The sequence below is a fragment of the Ictalurus punctatus genome, chromosome 5 (genome assembly GCF_001660625.3).
Source record: "Ictalurus punctatus breed USDA103 chromosome 5, Coco_2.0, whole genome shotgun sequence".
In the NCBI taxonomy this organism is placed as follows: Eukaryota; Metazoa; Chordata; class Actinopteri; order Siluriformes; family Ictaluridae; genus Ictalurus; species Ictalurus punctatus.
In genome coordinates this window covers 8357546-8377317 of record NC_030420.2, presented here as the reverse complement: position 1 = coordinate 8377317, position 19772 = coordinate 8357546, and the positions used below count along the sequence as shown (strand labels likewise).

At 40.8% G+C, this 19772-nt stretch overlaps 1 protein-coding gene across 1 annotated transcript in view; it reads right to left on the bottom strand.

The window, feature by feature from the left end:
* The window catches only part of plxnd1 (plexin D1), a 113879-nt gene that overhangs the window by 63383 nt on the left and 30724 nt on the right, over positions 1 to 19772 (bottom strand). Inside the window, exons 7-12 of the mRNA XM_017467847.3 lie at positions 19528 to 19636; positions 14206 to 14305; positions 11398 to 11496; positions 2943 to 3035; positions 2720 to 2810; positions 1573 to 1730 (exon numbers count right to left, since the gene is read on the bottom strand). Coding sequence (XP_017323336.1) covers positions 1573 to 1730; positions 2720 to 2810; positions 2943 to 3035; positions 11398 to 11496; positions 14206 to 14305; positions 19528 to 19636 — 650 coding nt within the window. The remainder of the gene's footprint in view (positions 1 to 1572; positions 1731 to 2719; positions 2811 to 2942; positions 3036 to 11397; positions 11497 to 14205; positions 14306 to 19527; positions 19637 to 19772) is intronic.

Sequence of the window (19772 nt, the reverse complement as noted above, 5' to 3'; positions counted from 1 at the left end):
AAAGGTGAAGGTTTTTAACAGACTGAAGCGGGTTCTTTTGTAATAATCACCTGTGTTTTGCTCCATCAATTCTCCCTTCAATTCTGACAAAAAGCCCAGGTTCTCAGACTGAAAAACCTCCGCAGAGCATGATGCTGCCACCAGCATGTTTCACTGCAGGGATGGTGTTAACTGAGGTATGGCCTGCGTTAGGTTTGACCACACACAGCACGTTGAAACTTGCCCAAACACAGTATCTCGATCTTGGTTTCATCACACCAAAAAACCTCACGTCTTGATTTCATATGGTTCTTAAGCAATGGTTTCACTCACGCTCTTGAAACGGTTGTCAGTTGCACCTTCACTCCACTCTCAGTCACTGTATATGTTACTACTTCAGAGTGACTGTTGGCCTCACTGTAGCTTCCATCATCAATCTCTATCTTGTTTCCGCATTGAGTTTTGATTGTTGTTATTTGTTCCACCGTCTCACTATTGATCCAACATTGCTTACTGGGATGTCCAACCTCTTATATATAATTTTATATCCCATTCCTAACTTTCCTAAATTCCATCCATCTATTTTCCATACCGCTTATCCTACACGGGGTCGCAGGGGAGCCTGGAGCCTATCCCAGGGAACTCGTGGCACAAGGCAGGGGACACCCCGGATGGGGTGCCAACCCATCGCAGCGCACAATCACACACACATTCACACACTACGGACAATTTGGAAATGCTAATCAGCCTACGATGCACGTCTCTGGACTGGGGGAGGAAAGCAGCGTACCCGACGGAAACCCCCCGAAGCACGGGAGAACATGCAAACTCTGTGTACACAGGGTAGAGGCAGGATTCCTTCTTTAGAACGCAGCTTAGTCTTCGTTTTCACTCCTTTCCTTCAGAATGACAGCCTCTTTAACTGTTTAACTGAGGTTCACAAAACGGAAGCTTTTTTTAATATTTCACAGGTGAAAGCCAATTAGAAGACAGTGATTAATTAATTGGAGTTTCTGGAATCTTGGGCAGGATGGGGGTGAGTATTGAATATTTATACAAGCAGCATTTTTCACTTTGTGAAATACTGACTGACCAGTGGGGGCACGGTGACTTAGTGGTTAGCACGGTCGCCTCTCACCTCCAGAGTTAGCGGTTCGGTTCCCACCATGGCCCTGTGTGTTTCCTGCAGGTACTTCGGGTTCCTCCCCCAGTCCAAAGAAATGCATGGTACACTGATTGACATGTCCAAATTGTCCATGGTGTGTGAGTGTGCCCTGTGATGGATTGGCATTCCATCCAAGGTGTACTTCGCCTTGTGCCCCATACTCCCTTGGCTCCTGGTTTCCCATGACCCAGTATGATAAGTGGTATAGAAAATGGATGGATGGATGGATACTTACTGACCAATATTTCAGTTTGACTTTGAAAATTCACTGTAAGAGTTTAATAGCACGAGTCCAGCCGGGGATGCAAAAACAAAGGGTATATCTAGAATGTCTGAACCGTGAGTGTGTGTGTGTGGACCTGTAGACCAAAATGTAGCTACTTGTCTGAGTGGGCATGTGTGCATGTCCTATAGGAGGCCTGGCTTACCTTGTGGATGGTGGGGTCAGGACACTGATCTCTGATTGGCTGGCACTGGTCTCTAGGACGACAGCTGTTATCACACCAGGCGCACAGGTGACCCTGCTGTTCTCTCCCCCAACACTGAGAGCAGTCGCTGTCCCCCCCACTGCAGCTGTACACTTCCACTGAACGGGGACAGGGACGGGAGGAGATGGATAAGGGGAGATAAGGAGAGAGGGAGAGAGAGAGCGAGAGAGTGAGTCAGGTTTGGAAAGACAGATGGAGGGAGAGAGAGAAAGGTAGGGGGTTTCCCCAAAATTAGTCCATCTGTCCAATGACCTTGTTAGTGCAAAGTGCCGTGGTTCACTTTTTCTCTTTCTTTCTTTCTTTCTTTCTTTCTTTTTTCTCATTTCCATGTCATATGAGCTAGCTTTGACTATATTCTAATTCCTCATACAATAAACACATTCAGGTGTAGCATTCATCCTTCTTTCTTTTTTCTTCTGTTCGTTTGTTTTGTGCCCGTCTGACACAACACGCGTTTGTGTGTGTGTGTGTGTGTGTGTGTGTGTGTGTGTGTGTGTGTGTGTGGACTTCATTGGGCCTGGTGCTGGCCAAAAACCAAAGAGGAAATGAAAGGGAAGAAAAGGTTGTGGAAGAGTGACAGTGGTCCGGGTCTCATATCCATTACTTTGAATTCATTAGCATCGGAAACGGCGGAATTAGAAGCGCGGGTGCTCTTTTGCTGGCATATACAAAGCCATTTGCATTTTCGCACAAAACGTCCAAAAAAAAAAAAAAGGCAGAAAAAAAAATGACAAGAGCAATTTATCCTTTTCTTGGAGCAGACAAAGACAGAGAGCGAGGTGGAGAAAGGGTGAGAAAGAGCGTGACAAAGCGAGAGAGAGAGAGAGAGCGAGAGAGGTTGAGAAACACAAAGAAAAGTTCTAGAGATGGACCGACATCCGTGCCCAGGCAGCCAGATGTATGTGCGTGTGAGTGTGTGTGAGTGTGTGTGTGTGTGTGCTGATGACTCATAAGCAAGTAGACAGCCTCTGGGTTTGTGCGTGTGTTTCACAATCTCGGCTCCCACATGCTGTTCAATGCTGTATTTATGTTGCTCTCTTCACTGGTGGTTGTATGTGTGTGTGTATGTGTCTGTGTGTGTAATTACCTGTAACTGACTCAGGGGTGTCTATGTATTTATCTTGTCCTCTCCGACGCAGGTCGAGGCGGAACGTCTCGCTCCTTTTCACGGTGCTCAGCTGCATGAGAATAAAATACAATTTCTCAGTCGGTAATAACTCGCTGACCGACGCAAGATGATCTCTGATTGGTTTATTTTGTGGCATATAAGGCGATGCTGCAAGTGACGTGATTGGATTGGGTGCCCTTACTGTCAGTCCTCTGCACTGCACAGCTAATTGTCCGGCCACCCAGTGTGCCTCAAATGTCTGCCCATTTCCAAAGTCACAGTTCAGCTCAGTGTCCTACTCAAACACAAACACACACAGAGTACTAAACATTACACATTGCCCATACGGTAAGAATATAATATGATATTAGGTTACTTAATTGGACTCCAAAATGGAGGCTGCTTTCATGGAGTTAAGTGTATACCACACAACATCAGCTTTGGGGATTAGCAAAGGTTTCATCAGCTAATCGAAGGATACCTAAACAACAAGAACAGCTTGAATAGCTGTCTACTTAATAGCTTAAATGTTCATCTGAACTGAATTACATTTTGACATTAAGACTGGAAGGTATGGTTCAGCCACGACTAGCTAGCTTTCTAACTTTACATACGATTGGGTAGTTAAAAGTATTTTCACACACATGGATTATTCTTTAGGGTAAGCTCTAATTCACAAACCATTATATCTCTGCGTAGAATTCTTTCTAAGCTGGTAAAGATTCCTTGTAAGCGTTTTTATAAACTCTAATAAAGCCTTAGCGAGCTCTAATAGTGCGCTGTAAGTAATTCCTTGATAACTTGTAGTTAGGCAAGTGTCACTGTTCATTAAAACACCATGTGCTGAACTGCATAAACTTTATAACTAATAAGAACCCATGCATAATTATAAAGCAACAGTAATATATATTAACTATAATAATTACTCACAGGAAATAATATACGTATAGTTTTAATGGACTTTGGACTCGTTTAGTCTAAAATTAAATGGCAATTAAAATGGCTTGTGTTTGAACAGACTGATGTCTTTGGTCACCGGATAGTCAGGTGAATCATGCAGATTCATCCGAAAGTGACATTTGAATTATTTTCGATTTTGGAAATGCGTAAGATACACCACTGTCTATTAGAGATGCACCGATGTATCGACTGATAATGGGGATCGGCCGATAAAGGCAATTTTTGACGCTATGGCCGGCCACTAATGTAACAACCTCCGATGATCAGGGATGAGTATATCCTGTCAATCAAAAGAGGGCGGGAAAACACATCGATTTCGTGCTGTGTGTAAAGATGATGTCTTTTGTGTGGAATGACGACAAAACTGCGGTTTGTAATCTCTGTACTGCTAAAAATTTTACACCGGACGCTGCAGCAGTGAAATTTTTTTATTTCTTTTTTTTGCTGTGCTGCTCGCGCTGAATTAAATCGCCAGTACACTGTTGAAAGATTTAAATGAGTTGACAAAAAAGTACATATTGCACAGAAAAATATATTTGTACAGTAGTGTATTTCATATCCAGTTAATGATAATATATTAAAAAAAAGTTGATATTATACATCACCAGTTTGATATCAGTGATGAAGTAGAAATGCTTTTGTTTGTGGGGAGTGAATGTGAAGACTAACAGGACGTTTATTTTAGAATTGTCAATTAATTCTGTTATGAATGAATAACATTCAATAAGTGAAGAAATCTTACTTTAATCTTCAGAATTGAGTTCATGTGTTAATGTTAATGTGAGTAATGTGTTTTCTGTTTATGAGACCAGTTACTGTGAAACAACTTGCTGAAATGGAGAGAATAAAGTTTTCATTTGCATTTCTTTCAGAATTGTAGAATTAATTATTATCAATTTAAAAGAAGGCATAAAAGGCAGAACTATCGGGAACGGCCGAGATCACTCTGAATAATGGGTTATCGGTATCGGCTGAGAAATTTAGCATTGGTGCATCTCTACTGTCTATTCTATCAGGCTTTAGATTGCTAGATTAGACATCTGCCAGACATGGGTTTTGACCACATCCACAGGAAAGGTGAAAAGAAAAAAAAAAGACATATATATATATATATATATATATATATATATATATATATATATATATATATATATATATGTCTTTTTTTTTCTTTTCTTTTCATTCTTTTCACCTTTTCTGTGGATGTGGTCAAAACCCATGTCTGGCAGATGTCTAATCTAGCAATCTAAAGCCTGATAGAATATATATATATATATATATATATATATATATATATATATATATATATATATATATATATATATCAAAAGCAGTATCATTCTGTAAACATTTCACCTCATTTAAAACATACTTCTTACTTTAATCTGTATGATGGATACTAATGTTTTAAGGGTATCATCAGAAATACTTTATACTGTGAATTCTCTAGTCTGATTGGTCAGAAGTTGTTGATTCGTTTTCTATAGCAGAAGTTTCAGCAGCTCATTCAGAGGATCTTATACAGCAAGCGTTCAACTTAAACAGATTTCAAAACATGCAATTGTCCATTTTTGTAATCGTTGTAATTGTGAGGGTGCGGCTGTTTACAGCTGTTAGAACATGTGATAAACAGGAACATATTTGCTTGATGTTCCACAACATTAAATGAATGCAAAACAATGATGCTTCTTTAAAAAAAAGAAATCGGTTCAATTCCATATTCATCATTTACACAAAGGATCATGAAGGACAAAGCAATATCAAATATATGATGGTAGTGTAATTGGCTACCATTGGCAACTTTTAGCACTCTAGTGCAACACTGCTGCTTTCTAAATATTTTGTTGCTGGATCGTGCATCGGTTAGTCCATGTTCTATAAATACTGATGATACACGTGATAATCTGAGAAAAGTGTACAGTCACATCAGTTCTCACTGAAATGGCAGCACATCATTATCCAAACCACAGCGATGTCAATTCAGGACGCAATTCCCCAAAACAACAAATCAATTTCAGCACATGACAAGACAAGAGAAAAAGATGTTTACCAAGCTATACTTTTCCACAACGACCTCCTTCCCGATCTGCTGGATTATTATTATAAATGAAATGCTACCGTCACTACTCAATTGGGACAAAATTAGATGGCACAAGGCTTTGTGGCATAATTTCTCGTGATCAAGATAACATATTGTCATATCGCTCACTACTAACTACAACCAGTCCATTCATTCCGAATTTCCCAAGGCAACAAACACAATCGCGACGTCTCTGATTCTAATTGAATCCTCCTGTCCGTCTCCTCTATTAGCTCCTATATTGTGTCTCTTCAGCAACTTCAAAGCTTCCTGCACACGATGTGACTTCTCTGTTCCCTGCACCGCTGATATTCACAATCTTTGGATCTTACATTCGTAAATCTGCCTTTATTCCGGTCTATTCTGTACCCCGCTTCGTTAAATGCTTCAGGCTTCCTCTATAGCTAATTCTGCATGGACTCAAAATATACACAAACGTTAAGATCAAAAGTCATGGTGGACAACTTTCACTCGGGCATTTACATTCTGTCCTCGGAGACATGGGAAAAGTCATTCACTCCACGGCAGGAATCCATCTGGAAGCCATAAGCCTACTTATGAATTCAGCACAGGCCAAGACCTCCACAGAGAGACATGGAAGGGATTTATGGATACAGAAAGACATACTTATTGTAAGTTGGTCTAGATTGGGGGAGTCATGATGTGTTTTAAGATAGCTTTATTGGAAACACGTTGTATGTATAAAGCCAGACACTTTTGTCAGGTTACAGTGTTCACTGTAACTTCTGAATTGTACAGTGACAACTAATCTAATTCTATGATTTTAGGATATTGAGCCATGCTTTTTTTTTTTTTTTTTTTTACCCTTAATTAAGGTCAAAGCAGATACATATTTTCATACGTACTTCATAGGTTAAAAATATTTTACTGGCACATACTGTGCATAATACAGGGGGTCCCAAAAGTCTCAATACATCGGTGAAAATGTCTTCCAAATTTTTTCATACTTATATATATATATTTTTCAGAAGAACGTATTGAAATCATTCGCATGGCTGGATCGGGAAGCTGTCGCAAGGTTGCGATGGACTTTAACAGGAAACATGGTGAGCACAGCACATACGACACTGCTGCCAAACTTACTGACAAATTCAAAAAGACTGGAAGTGTTGCAGACCGACCGAGAAGTGGACGTCCACTGATGAAAGCACAACCGACGTGGTACTGGTACACATAGTCCCTTATGTATGGAGACTTTTGATACACCCTGTACATTTTTTTACATACATTTATTAGCATTTTTGCCAAAAAATGTCAGATAGAACCTTAAAATTACAACATCAAACTGCCTAACCTTGTGCAATGGAGAATTTTACCCACAATTGGATCGTACCGTGTTTGGGATTCCCTTAAATGGCGAGTTGTGTTATGACTTTTAGTATGCTGTGGGTGTTACGTTTGTTTAATGCGAGCTAATAAGTTCCATACACTTCCTGTATAGCTAGCTAAATTTGGCTGCAGGAAATCTACAAACGCAAACTTTTAACAAGAACAGTAAAGAAAATATTAGCAATGGCATAGGCCAGGGGTGTCCAGTGTTATCCAGAAAGGGCCGGTTTGAGTCCAGGTTTTTATTCCAACCAAGCAGAAGCCATGCCTGAGTCTATTGAAAACCAAGCTGAACTGATTAAACAGGTGGAATCAGGAGTAGCTCCTGCTTGATTGGAATGAAAACCTGCACCCACACCAATCCGGCCCTTTGCGGATAAGATTGGACACCCTTGGCTTAGGCCGTTTTCCTCTTCCAGAGAGGATGGAGCGACGTTTTTTTCCACCACCGGCGGTTTTTAAACTTGTATATAAGTCTAGTCTGGTATACAATTGGCTTCAGTGAGAAGGACGAACGTCATGCTGCTTTCAAATTTGGCCACAATATTTCACATGAGATATTTTACAAAGGATAGTGCCTAATTCTGCCAGATGAGTCAGTCTTCATACCAAGAGCACAGATATGACTCACTTTCTGCTGCTATAGGTGGTCCGACACTTCCCAAAAACAGTTTCTGCCCCCCCCCGCTTCAGTGGGTAATCGCACCTGGAAACTGTAATCATAAAGACTTCCTTACACTCATCCCAGCCCTCCTACTGACAGTATACTGTCAATCAAATCGAATATCCTCTCAACACGCTTGTCTTGACTCTTCGACACCTGTATGATTTCTAATCCCATTGAGAACAGACAGGTTCCCATTTTGAGTCTAGTTTCTCTCAAGGTTTCTTCCTCATGTCTTTGCCACTGTCACTTGGTTGAACTCATTATGGATCAGGAGCTACATCTGGATTCCTGGAAAGCTGTTTTCTGACAATATGCATTGTTAAACGTTCTGTACGAATAAAATCCAAGCAAATGGAACATATGCTGTCCCAAAATACTGACTTGAATACACAAAGTATAATAGTAATGATGAGTGCATAACTGATTAGTGGTGAATGTCATACAGTACATAATTGGATTGAACATGAGGCATATGAGCATTATGAAAGAAGCATGACATTTAACATCAACTGAAAGAAACAGACGAGATCAGTGGGAAGAGATCAAGTAGCATGTGTGTTTCAAAGCCCAAAGAGTGAGAATGCAGTAGCTCAGCTGAAGTGATCATTAAGTGACATGGCATTTTTGGTTATGATGCAGAATTCCCGTTTAAAATAACATTCACGTAGCTTATTTCACCGTTTAAAAAACGCTTACAATCCAAGCTCATAGATGTGTGCAAACCAGACTGCAGATATTACCACTAGGGCTAGTGGTTTGTGGTTTTAGCTTGGATTTCCATGTGTGTCTTATATGTCTGTGCTAGCTCTTAATGCTGTGTTTGACTCTAAGTAGTTGACTCTGGGTTAGCCAGAGCAAAACGTTTATAGACTTCTTGACTCTGTGACCATGTGTGTGTGTGTGTGTGTGTGTGTGTGTGTGTGTGTGTGTGTGTGATTTTGCAGCATGTGGGCGTCACAGGCTCATTTTATAAACAGGATGTCTCATTTATAAGAAGTAGCCCAAGTTTTATGAGCGTACTTGAAGCGAAGCACAGAACTCAGGAAAGGAAATTCATCATAGCAATGTCAGTTGTGTTAAGCAATATTAAGCAGGAGAATTTGAAACTCTAAAAGTAGCTCTTGCCTCAATTCACACATCATACATTTTGTGGAATATGTGTCACAATGTGACCTGATACCTAGAACTGAAATATTCCACGATTAAAATCGCACTCGCACATTATCATCATCGTCATCATCATCATCACATCTCACCGTGTGTCTGATCATTTGTAAATGGCTTTGGAGGCCGCTGTGAGATCCGCAGATTCAACTGCGAGTGAGCATAAACTTCACAAATTCTATACTTGGGTAAAGACAGAAATAACCTGATAAGCAGCAACATTTCACATGGAGTATTTTAAGTGTTTGCACTTAAATACACGTAGATATCTAAAGTAAAGACTATCTGCATTACTAGCGCAATACTGTATACATCATGCTTTTAGAAAAGTCCGGCATTCGAACTGTTCCAAGATTATTTTTATGTTCAAAAACAATTTCAACCCCAGAAAACCCAAAGGTGAAACTGAGCTTAATAAGGTATTACAATAGAAAGGACAATGTCCAGTCAATATGTTTACATGGACAACAATAATCTGATATTTAACCTGATTAAGACGATACTCTGATTAAGAAACTAGCATGTAGACAGCAATTTTTTATTACCTTAATCTGACTAAAGTCATACTCGAAGTAAACACGAATCAAATTAAGACATGTGGAGTATTCCTGTTTTAGTCGCATTATCGAAGTGCATTACAGACATGTACACACCTTAATCACACTATTAACGTCATGTTTGAGTTTTCACCTCATTTTGCGAAAGGACACGTTCACACACATGGCAGTGCTCAACCGTTTTATGGCAAACAAGAGAGCACGGCTGCGTCCCAAACTGCATACTTACCAGCTATATGGTAGGAGAAATACATGTACTATATAGTAGGTACGTACGTAGTTTTGGACGCAGCCCACAGCTTCAAGAAGTCGTCTATTAGCACGTACAGCATGACAAATAATTAACTGCACTTGAAGTTTTGGTAAAATGAAAAATGAAACACCCAAAACTGTATACGGTTCCATAACGAAAACCAACTGTATGTTGGCATGTGGAATTCTGGTGGGACGTCGGACGGCGTGGAGCGGTGACGTAATGACGTGTGCCGTTAATCGATCTATGTTCTATAACATGTAAAATGGGAACATGAAAGGAGTATTCTAAAAGCGACTCATGTAAACACCTTAATCTCAATATTGTCTTATTCAGAATAAGGTCAATAATTAGATTACTGCTGTCCATGTAAACGTAGTTATTGATAATACTGTACACGACTAAAACTATTAAAGAACTAAAAACTAAAAACCTGTTATAAAAAATTAACCATAAAGTTCACAAAATAAATATCAACTGCTGAAACTAATTAAAATAAGTTAAACTGAGTGAAATATGGGCGCAATAACACACAACTGGGTGTGCTATTATAAGAAAATGATCAAAGCTACCAAACCCAAAGTTGATTATTTTCCAATAATAGCATGTCCCAAAATGTTTAATACCATTAATACCACAGAATTTGGTTTAAAAAAAGACACCCAATCACTATTTAAAGAATGAATATTTATCCATTTATAGTTATATTTATTAGTTTAATTTACAAAAAAAGTTAGTTCCTGTTAAGACTCATATTATAACAGGTATAAATGGTCATTCCCTGACCAGCCTCTCATTCCCTTTCTCTTCCTCTTCTCTCTCTCTCAAAAAAAATGCAGCTTGCCATGTTACCAAGAAACCACAAAACTTAAAAGTCCTCTGTCCTGAAATCTTAAAGTTACAGCTTCACCTTGTCACCAAAGTGCTGACATTGGACCCACCTTCCTAAAATACGCTAAATAAACATCTCCTCACAATCACATCATCAAGTACACGCCTTTTTAATCCGTTCATATTGAGTGTCTGCCATATTAATCCCTGTGTAAGCTGTTACTATAGAAACGATAATGTACAATATTAGAATGAGCACGATAAGATAATATAATCTCTGTAGCTGGAAATGTCTGTGCGGTGCTATTATAGAATATTCATCAACACCTTCTGACCAATCAGAATATCCTATCCATTTTCCATACCGCTTATATGTATATATGTATATGTATATGTATATATATATATATATATATATATATATATATATACACACACACACACACACACACTTTTGGAAATGTATAAATATTCCAAATATATACAATTTGGAAATGTCAATCATAAAACAGCGCATGTCTTTGGACTGGGGAGGAAACCAGAGTACCCAGAGGAAACCCCCGAAACACGGGGAGAACATGCAATGTATGTACACACATGGCGGACGTGGGATTCGAACCCCCGACTAAAACAATTAAACCGCTACACACTGTAAATATAAAAAAAATCCTCGAAATCCAACAAAACTAAGTTTATCATCAAGATAATATAGACATAAAAAAACATGCAATACTAAATTGAGACCAGAATAATGAACAATTTCTGTCAAGTGTAAATGAACCCCAGCGATCCTACCTGCATCACATTTCTGAGGCGAAGCGTGATATCTTGAGCGATCCCTGTGGGCCATGGGGGGATTTTCTGAGTTATGATCCTGGGACATTCCTCTGCATTCTGGGTAACAGGAAGACACAGGAACTAAGAGTTAGAGAAAACAATAGACATCCGCGTTTCCTCCGCCATAAATACACCCACCTTCCTGTTTGGCCGTATGTCTATGGGGGTGACTGGCCAAAAAGGAAAAGGTATAGATCAGTGTAAAAACATCCTTATCCAAAGAATGGAACAAAGCACAGAACGAACAATGGAACCCAAGAAAAGAAAGTGACATAAGACGTCTTCACATATCTGCCACGTCTACCCACACAATACAGTATCTGCCCTGCCGTCCACATCACTATGCCCATGCTTTGACCACATTTTAATAAAATCCCCGTCCTCAGCAGGAGAGAGGAAATCGAGGCGGCAGCGGTGGCACAAAGACGCTAGCTTGCTTTTAAGGTGATGTCGTGGGCGCTAAGAACAACAGTGGGTGTCAGGCAACGTGGCTGTGGCTTGGATGAGGTCATAAGTTTTTAGGTTTGTGAATCAGCACCATGTCTTCACACTCCTCCTCTCACTCTCCTTCTCTTATTCTGTTTGTCTGAAACTGCTAATTAACGCTTTGTATCTCTAGCAGCTTTTCTGCCTTTGTTCCTTTGCCATTGCTTATTTGAGGATCTGGATTCGATATGCCGTGGAGCACATGCTTTCTCTGTTTTTATTTAGACATGCTTCTGGCTTTTATAACCTTCATGACTGTTTGGCTGGACCATAGCACCAGGGCCATCGGGGGATTTTTTTCTTTCTGTTTTTATACATTCCACTCTTCAAACTTATTTTTGCTCAGTCTGGTATTTCTGACATCCTTTATGCCATCACTCCATCTATATTCAAAAAGCGACTAAAAAGACTGGAATTCTGTGAATTTTTAAACATATATTTTTTTATCTCTGTGAGTTCAAGATACAAAGTGGGAAAAAACGTAGAAGCTTCCTAGTCGTCTTTTGTTAGCAACTGTGATGTGTGTTGATTTGATACTGCTGTCACTTGCTAAACTCTGGAATAATAAGACCGCCCCAAGTTCCCAAGTAGGAATTGTATGTTTTCGTTGGTTTTTTCAGTTGGCGTTCAGAAAGTTTTAGTCAAATGCCGCATTAGCTATTTGTTGGGAGCAAATTTCCCCATACTGATAGAAATACATGGCATTTTTGCAGCAAAAGATTTCCTTTTCAGCACTGAAGTGAAGGTATGTGTGAACGTAGGTGTAGCCTTACTTCAGTAATGCAGAACAACTTGATCCAAGTCATCAAAATGATCGACCTTGTAAATGTTAAGCTGTAAACAATTTCCAGATCCTCGATACTCCCTGCTCTTACACTGAGGTTGTACGTCATTAGCACAAGTTAAATGGCTTCACGTTGTGTCTGCTCGGTAACATACGTGCTCCACTGGGCCCATCAAACTCAGCCAGTGTCCCAGAAAAGAGTAAGAATGCATTTGGATGCCATTCAAGCAGTCCGGTGACTGTTAAAAATGGAATATTATCGCATTAAGCAGGTTTGTAAGCCACAGGAGGGATGAGAATGTTTGTTTTTTACGAGCCCTATTAAAATGGTTTGCCTTGTCCTTGACTGACTCTCAGAGACAGAGGTTCTCACCAAGGATGTAACCTGGCCTGAGCATTCGGGTCTGTAGCCCTGAAGATTTTTTCTTTATCCCTGAATAATTCTCCACTTTGTGACTACGTAACTGGACGTAAGTAAATCAAGACGGCGGTGTTGTAATTTTATATCTTCAGTGAATGGTGACGAGACCAATCAGACAGGGCTTACAGGAAAATACGTGGAAATCCTCATGTCTTATTGGCTGACAGATATCAATTCTGCCAAACACTAGCTCACACAGTCAGTGTGAGGAAAAATGGATATACGCCGATTTTTGCTTTTTAACCAGTAAAGAGATTGAAACGGAAACAGTCATATCCTGTCATGCAGACAAGGAAAACAAGGTGTGTAAATGTTTATGTGAGCTCCAGTTTATGTGGAACAATATGAGCAGAGCACAAGAAAAAGATAATGTACTCTTCATGGCACTGTATCAGCTAAACCCATACTGTGATAGCTTCGTTGTGCCTCCCCTTGGCTAGCAACACCAAACTAGCCTAGTTAGAAAAGTTTTAGATTTGATCAGTCTGGTAGTTCTACAAACAGAGACATCACCCCAGACAAGTTTCATGATAAATCCAACATTTTTCTGATCATGTAATATATTGACAGATCAGTTACCTCAGCTTCCATAAAACAAAACTTAGGCTACTAGCTCAGCTGGAAAAATGCGTGGAGAAGACTCTGGGCTCAGCCCCGTATGTTTAACAGTCCAGCTGGTTCTCTCTGAATAGAATAGATTAGAATAGAGCTGAATTGAATTAATCTGAATCAAACAGAATCAAATCAGATTGAATCAAATCAAGTTCAACTGAAACAAATGGAATTAAACTAAATAGAACTAAACATAAAGGTATAGGATTGAACTGAATTCAAAGGCTGTTGGGTAAAAAGTGAAGTGAAGTGACGTGAATACATTTTATTTATCACCAAGGGGCAATTAGTTGCTGGCCGTATCGACGATCATCATCATTAAGTACACAAGCTCAGCATCAGACAGTTTCAGAAAGGAATGGGGATCTCCTGGCAAATCACGTGATTGGTGGGTTTTATTGGAGGTGGCTGATTTGGCAGTCTGTGATTGGTGGATGTTGTGATTGACAGTACTAGTACTAACCTCAAATACCAAACCTTGGCTTTTGTCTTTATCAGAAATGCACGTGTTGAGCTGGTTGTCCCAGTAACATCGCCACTTTGTGCTCAGGCAGCTTGTACACCTGGATGTTAGAAACACACACACACACACACACACACAAACACACACACACACATAGAGTTATCATAGGGGTATCATTTCTTTTTGGCAGATAAGATACGCCCATAACTCAACACCTCCCACATGAATAAAACACACACTTGAGAGGTCAGAGATCAAGGGAGATGGAATTATTCTCTATAAAGGTCAAATGGGACCCTGGGGAGTCTCAGGAGATTCCTTTACACACACACACACACAGCCAGACAGAGAGCGAGAGAAGTCAATGAGGCATCCTTTTAAACACAACTTACTTGAGCTTTCCGTTCATTCATGACACAGATAGAGATGTAGTGTGTGCTTACTCAAGATAACACCAAAACACCATAACCTCCACGGAGTGTGTGGATGCACGTGTGTGTGTGTGTGTGTGTGTGTGTGTGTGTGTGTGTGTGTATGTGAGTCACTGGGGCATGACCGACATTACTGCTGTCAGAGATAGTGCCTTCATGATAAGGGTGAGTGCTTTACGACAGTGAGTGGGGGGTTTGTATGAACTCTTTCTGGGAGGCTAGGTAACTGTATGTATGTGTGTGTGTGTGTGTGTGTGTGTGTGTGTGTGTGTGTGTGTGTGTGTGTGTGTAATTGGTACGGACTGTAGTGTCAGCAGGAATGGCTAAATAGTGGGATGGGAGAAGGAGGATGGGAGAGATAGGAGCGAAAAAAACTGTGCCTCTGATAAGGTTTCCTTCGGTGTGGTTACAGTGAGACATCTTAAGAGCTTTCACACACACACACACACACACACACACACACACACACACACACACACACACACAGATTCAGCTGCTCCTTGAAAGTGCTTTGGTTAAACAAACACTTTCAATTATCTCTCTGTCAGTATGAGAGAGAGCGAGAGCGAGAGAGAGAGAGAGCGAGAGAGAGAGAGAGAGAGAGAGAGAGAGAGAGAGAGAGAGAGAGAGAGACAGGGAGAGAGAGAGAGTAATCCACTGTGAGTAATTGATTCCGGGTTGCCAGAGTTTGTGGTACGGAATGCATGTCACTGTAATGTCTGGTTGTCATTAAGCATTCACCTAGAAACTGCTGCACGGAGACCGTGGGAGAATCACAACTGCACAAACACTTGGCACTCTAAACCCCGATTCACACACACACCCAAATACACACTCTCACCCTCTCAGAGCAAATACATACTCTCACCCTCTCACCCCCTCAGACCAAATACATACTCTCACCCTCTCACACTCACCCTCTCACCCTCTCAGACCAAACACATACTCTCACCCTCTCACACTCACCCTCTCACACTCTCACCCTCTCAGACCAGATACACACTCTCACACTCTCAGACCAAATACACACTCACCCTCTCACACTCTCACCCTCTCAGACCAAATACACACTCTCACACTCTCACCCTCTCAGACCAGATACACACTCTCACACTCTCACCCTCTCAGACCAAATACACACTCACCCTCTCACACTCTCACCCTCTCAGACCAAATACACACTCTCACACTCTCACCCTCTCAGACCAGATACACACTCTCACACTCTCACCCTCTCAGACCAGATACACACTCTCACACTCTCACCCTCTCACACTCACCCTCTCACACTCTCACCCTCTCACACTCACCCTCTCACACTCTCACCCTCTCAGACCAAATACACACTCTCACCCTCTCACACTCTCACCCTCTCAGACCAAATACACACTCTCACACTCTCACCCTCTCAGACCAGATACACACTCTCACACTCTCACCCTCTCACCCTCTCAGACCAAATACACACTCTCACCCTCTCACCCTCACCCTCTCACACTCTCACCCTCTCAGACCAAATACACACTCTCACACTCTCACCCTCTCAGACCAAATACACACTCACCCTCTCAGACCAAACACACACTCTCACACTCTCAGACCAGATACACACTCTCACCCTCTCAGACCAAATACACACTCACCCTCTCAGACCAGATACACACTCTCACCCTCTCAGACCAAATACACACTCTAACCGTCTCACACTCTCAGACCAAATACACACTCTCACACTCTCACACTCTCACCATTTCAGACCAAATACACTCCCACCCTCTCAGACCAAATACACACTCTCACCCTTAGAATAAATACACTCTCAACCTCTCACACTTTCAGACCAAATACACTCTCACCCTCTCACACCAAATACACTCTCACCCTCTCAGACCAAATACACACTCACCTTCTCAGACCAAATACACACTCACACTCTCACACCAAATACACTCTCACCCTCTCAGACCAAATATACTCTCACCCTCTCACCCAGGGTGGCTGTGGCTCAGGTGGTAGAGCGGGTTGTCCACTAATCGTAGGGTTGGCGGTTCGATTCCTGGCCCACGTGACTCCACATGCTGAAGTGTCCTTGGACAAGACATTGAACCCCAAGTTGCTCCCGATGGCAAGTTAGCACCTTGTATGGCAGCTCTGCTACCGTGTGTGAATGGGTGAATGAGACACAGTGTAAAGCGCTTTGGATAAAAGTGCTATATAACTGCGCCGTTTACCCTCTCAGACCAAATACACACATTCCAGCCCACTATGTTTGTGGTTAGCTGAAGAATATGAGACACACATTAAACCCAGCAGCCATTAGTCTACAACGGTTAATTAATGTTTTACAGATTTCCAACTGGCTGGATTAGAAATGGGAAACATAAACATTATTGTAAGTCATTTTATGAGCTATGGGAGTTTATAGAGCAAAGGAATGCATGCCAAGTCAGCTCCATGTGATGCAGCAGGCGCTTATGGTAACTGGAATTCAGTGAAAAGATTTAACAGAAACTCCAAACCCACATATTACAGAGTTCACAGCAACTCCATGAGTATGAATATTTTTCACCGCAATATATGCTGCCCTTTCAGTCTAGTACTAAATATTTCTTTTTTTTTTTTTACTTCAGGACGGAAGTGGTTAACATTAGTGGGAAACTAAAAGCAGCAAATGCCCAATAAACAAACTTACAAACTAGAGCAGAGATTCTCAACCTTTTGTAACTAAAGCCCCCCAAGCCTCTCCTATCATGTGTCATAAACCCCCACCCCCCCATATTGGAGGAGACCAGATATAATGTTTATCTATTCGATATAAAATCTATCTATATATAACCTTCTACAAGCTGTTTTGATAGATAGATAGATAGATAGATAGATAGATAGATAGATAGATAAATAGATAGATAGATAGATAGATAGATTTTTTTGCTTTTGTGTTTTTGTACTTTTTTTTAAATTACTTTTCATAACTTTTATGATATTTTAAAATAACTTTTATGACTTTTATAAAGCTATACAACAGACAGGTATGGAACATGAATGATATCAAATGTTTCTGAACACTGTAACTACTTTGAACAAGAGAACTAGGCTGTAATAACGTGTACTATTTTACATGTAAAACATGTTGCATTACATCCGTCTTGCGTTCTAAAAACGTTCGAATGTGAATGATGTAAATTGGGATGAAGGGCACGTCTGGTTATCCACGGCATTGTTAAATCTCCGGCTCTCAGCCTCTCACTGAACAGAGCAGACAGAGAGAGGTGAGAGTGCAGTGGGAAAGCAAGACCTCGCGCTTGCAGGACAGAACTGGAGAGATATGGATAGTTGTTAAGCTTTGTCCAAAAAGTTGCTAGATTTGTCGTAACGCGCTTTTTTGCAAAATAAAAAGTCGCTAAAGGGGTCTGAAAAGTCACTAAGTTGGGAACACTGGTCTGCACTGACAGCTAGATAAAAGGCTAAGCTCTGTCTCTCCCCAGCAAAAAGAAAATACAGTGGGAGAGGAAACGCAGGGTTAAGATTTACTATTAAGATTTAGCGGATTCTGCAAGGTGTATACAAACATTTGGGCACAACTATTGAGCTCATAGACGCACATGATTGACCAGTGTCATTGTGATTGACAGAGGAGAGAGAGAGAGAGAGAGAGAGAGAGAGAGACATTGCCGGGATTATGAACTCCTGATAGTAGGGCGAACATTTATTTAACATAACATATTTAGGATTTATAACAATGCTACGAAGCAGCTCTGTGTACATCATCTACAACTTCGCTTATTCCAGAAGTCAACGTGTCAGCTGCATGAATAGAAATGTTCTGGATGCTTCACAAAAGATGTCTCAAAGCATCACGACCGCAACAATAGTCGACACTTTTAATCAATTCTCCTGCGCTGCTTTCTGAAGGTTTTACGCAAGGTTCGTAAACGTAGTCTGAAGTGTTCGTAAAGCATTACAATCAATCCAAACACTTCGTTCATTTGAACGTCACGATAGCATTAATCCTCTCAAGATGGAGGAAAACGCACTGGAGGAAAAGTTCTGTTGGTTCCTGTTTGGACCAGTCATCATTCCTTCCATGTTTAATTGATACTCTGAGATCTCGTCTGTACTGTTCGAAAATTTATTTTCATTTTTAACATTGACTCCACATGGCTTTGATTCCATCCTGCACTCTGCTGACAAACTGCATTAAAGCAAAAAATCTTCCAAAAAAAAATCTAATTCCACTTTGCCCAGAGGGATTTTGTGTCCACACACACACACACAAACACACACACACACACCACAAACACGCACAAGCTTCTGCTCATTTTCCATATATCCCAAAACAACCATGTTTCCAAATGAATTCAGATCACAGAGTTTCGCTAATTAACAAAATAAAATAACCGAAATAATTTAAATATTAAAACGGTTGGATTTTTTGGAAAACACTTCCCACGGATCAGGAAAACATTAAGGCAGCTAATGCTTTAAGACAGGTACAATCTGGCGCAGGTAGGAATATGCTGCATAATGAAAAGCTCTCTGTGACTGTTTGACTAACACGCTCGAAATCAGCTAGTGCTAATTAAAAAAAGCCGACGTTTTGCTAGGTGATGCTGATGAGGAGAGGAGACAAGGAACTGCAGATGGTTGAAAATGTTGCGCACGCTACTGAAATGAAGCTGTCCGCTCTGTTCTTCCCACGGCTCTTAGCTTATTATCACCCTGATCAAATGTGGCATATTTCACACCTTCTCTCAATCTCTCTCAATCTCTCTCTCTCTCTCTCTCACACACACACACACACGCACATATACACATATGCAAGAGTCACCTTCGCAAATATACATGTGTTATTAAAATACAGCAGGGATGTAAGTATATGTGTAACACTCACGCAGTCCTCGGGTTAATCTCCGCCGTGCTTGCGCAGTCGTAGATGACGAATTTTCCTGACACCACGGACGTGCCGTTCACCTTGATCGCCACAGGAACGGAAATGTGGTCTGAGTAGAGGAGGTCAAAATGACATACAGTCTCTCACACACACACACACACACACCTCAAAACACCTACACGGTTCTAGCCACTATCGGGTTTTGTTTTAACCTCCAAATTTGATCATTGGAATTCATTATGTCG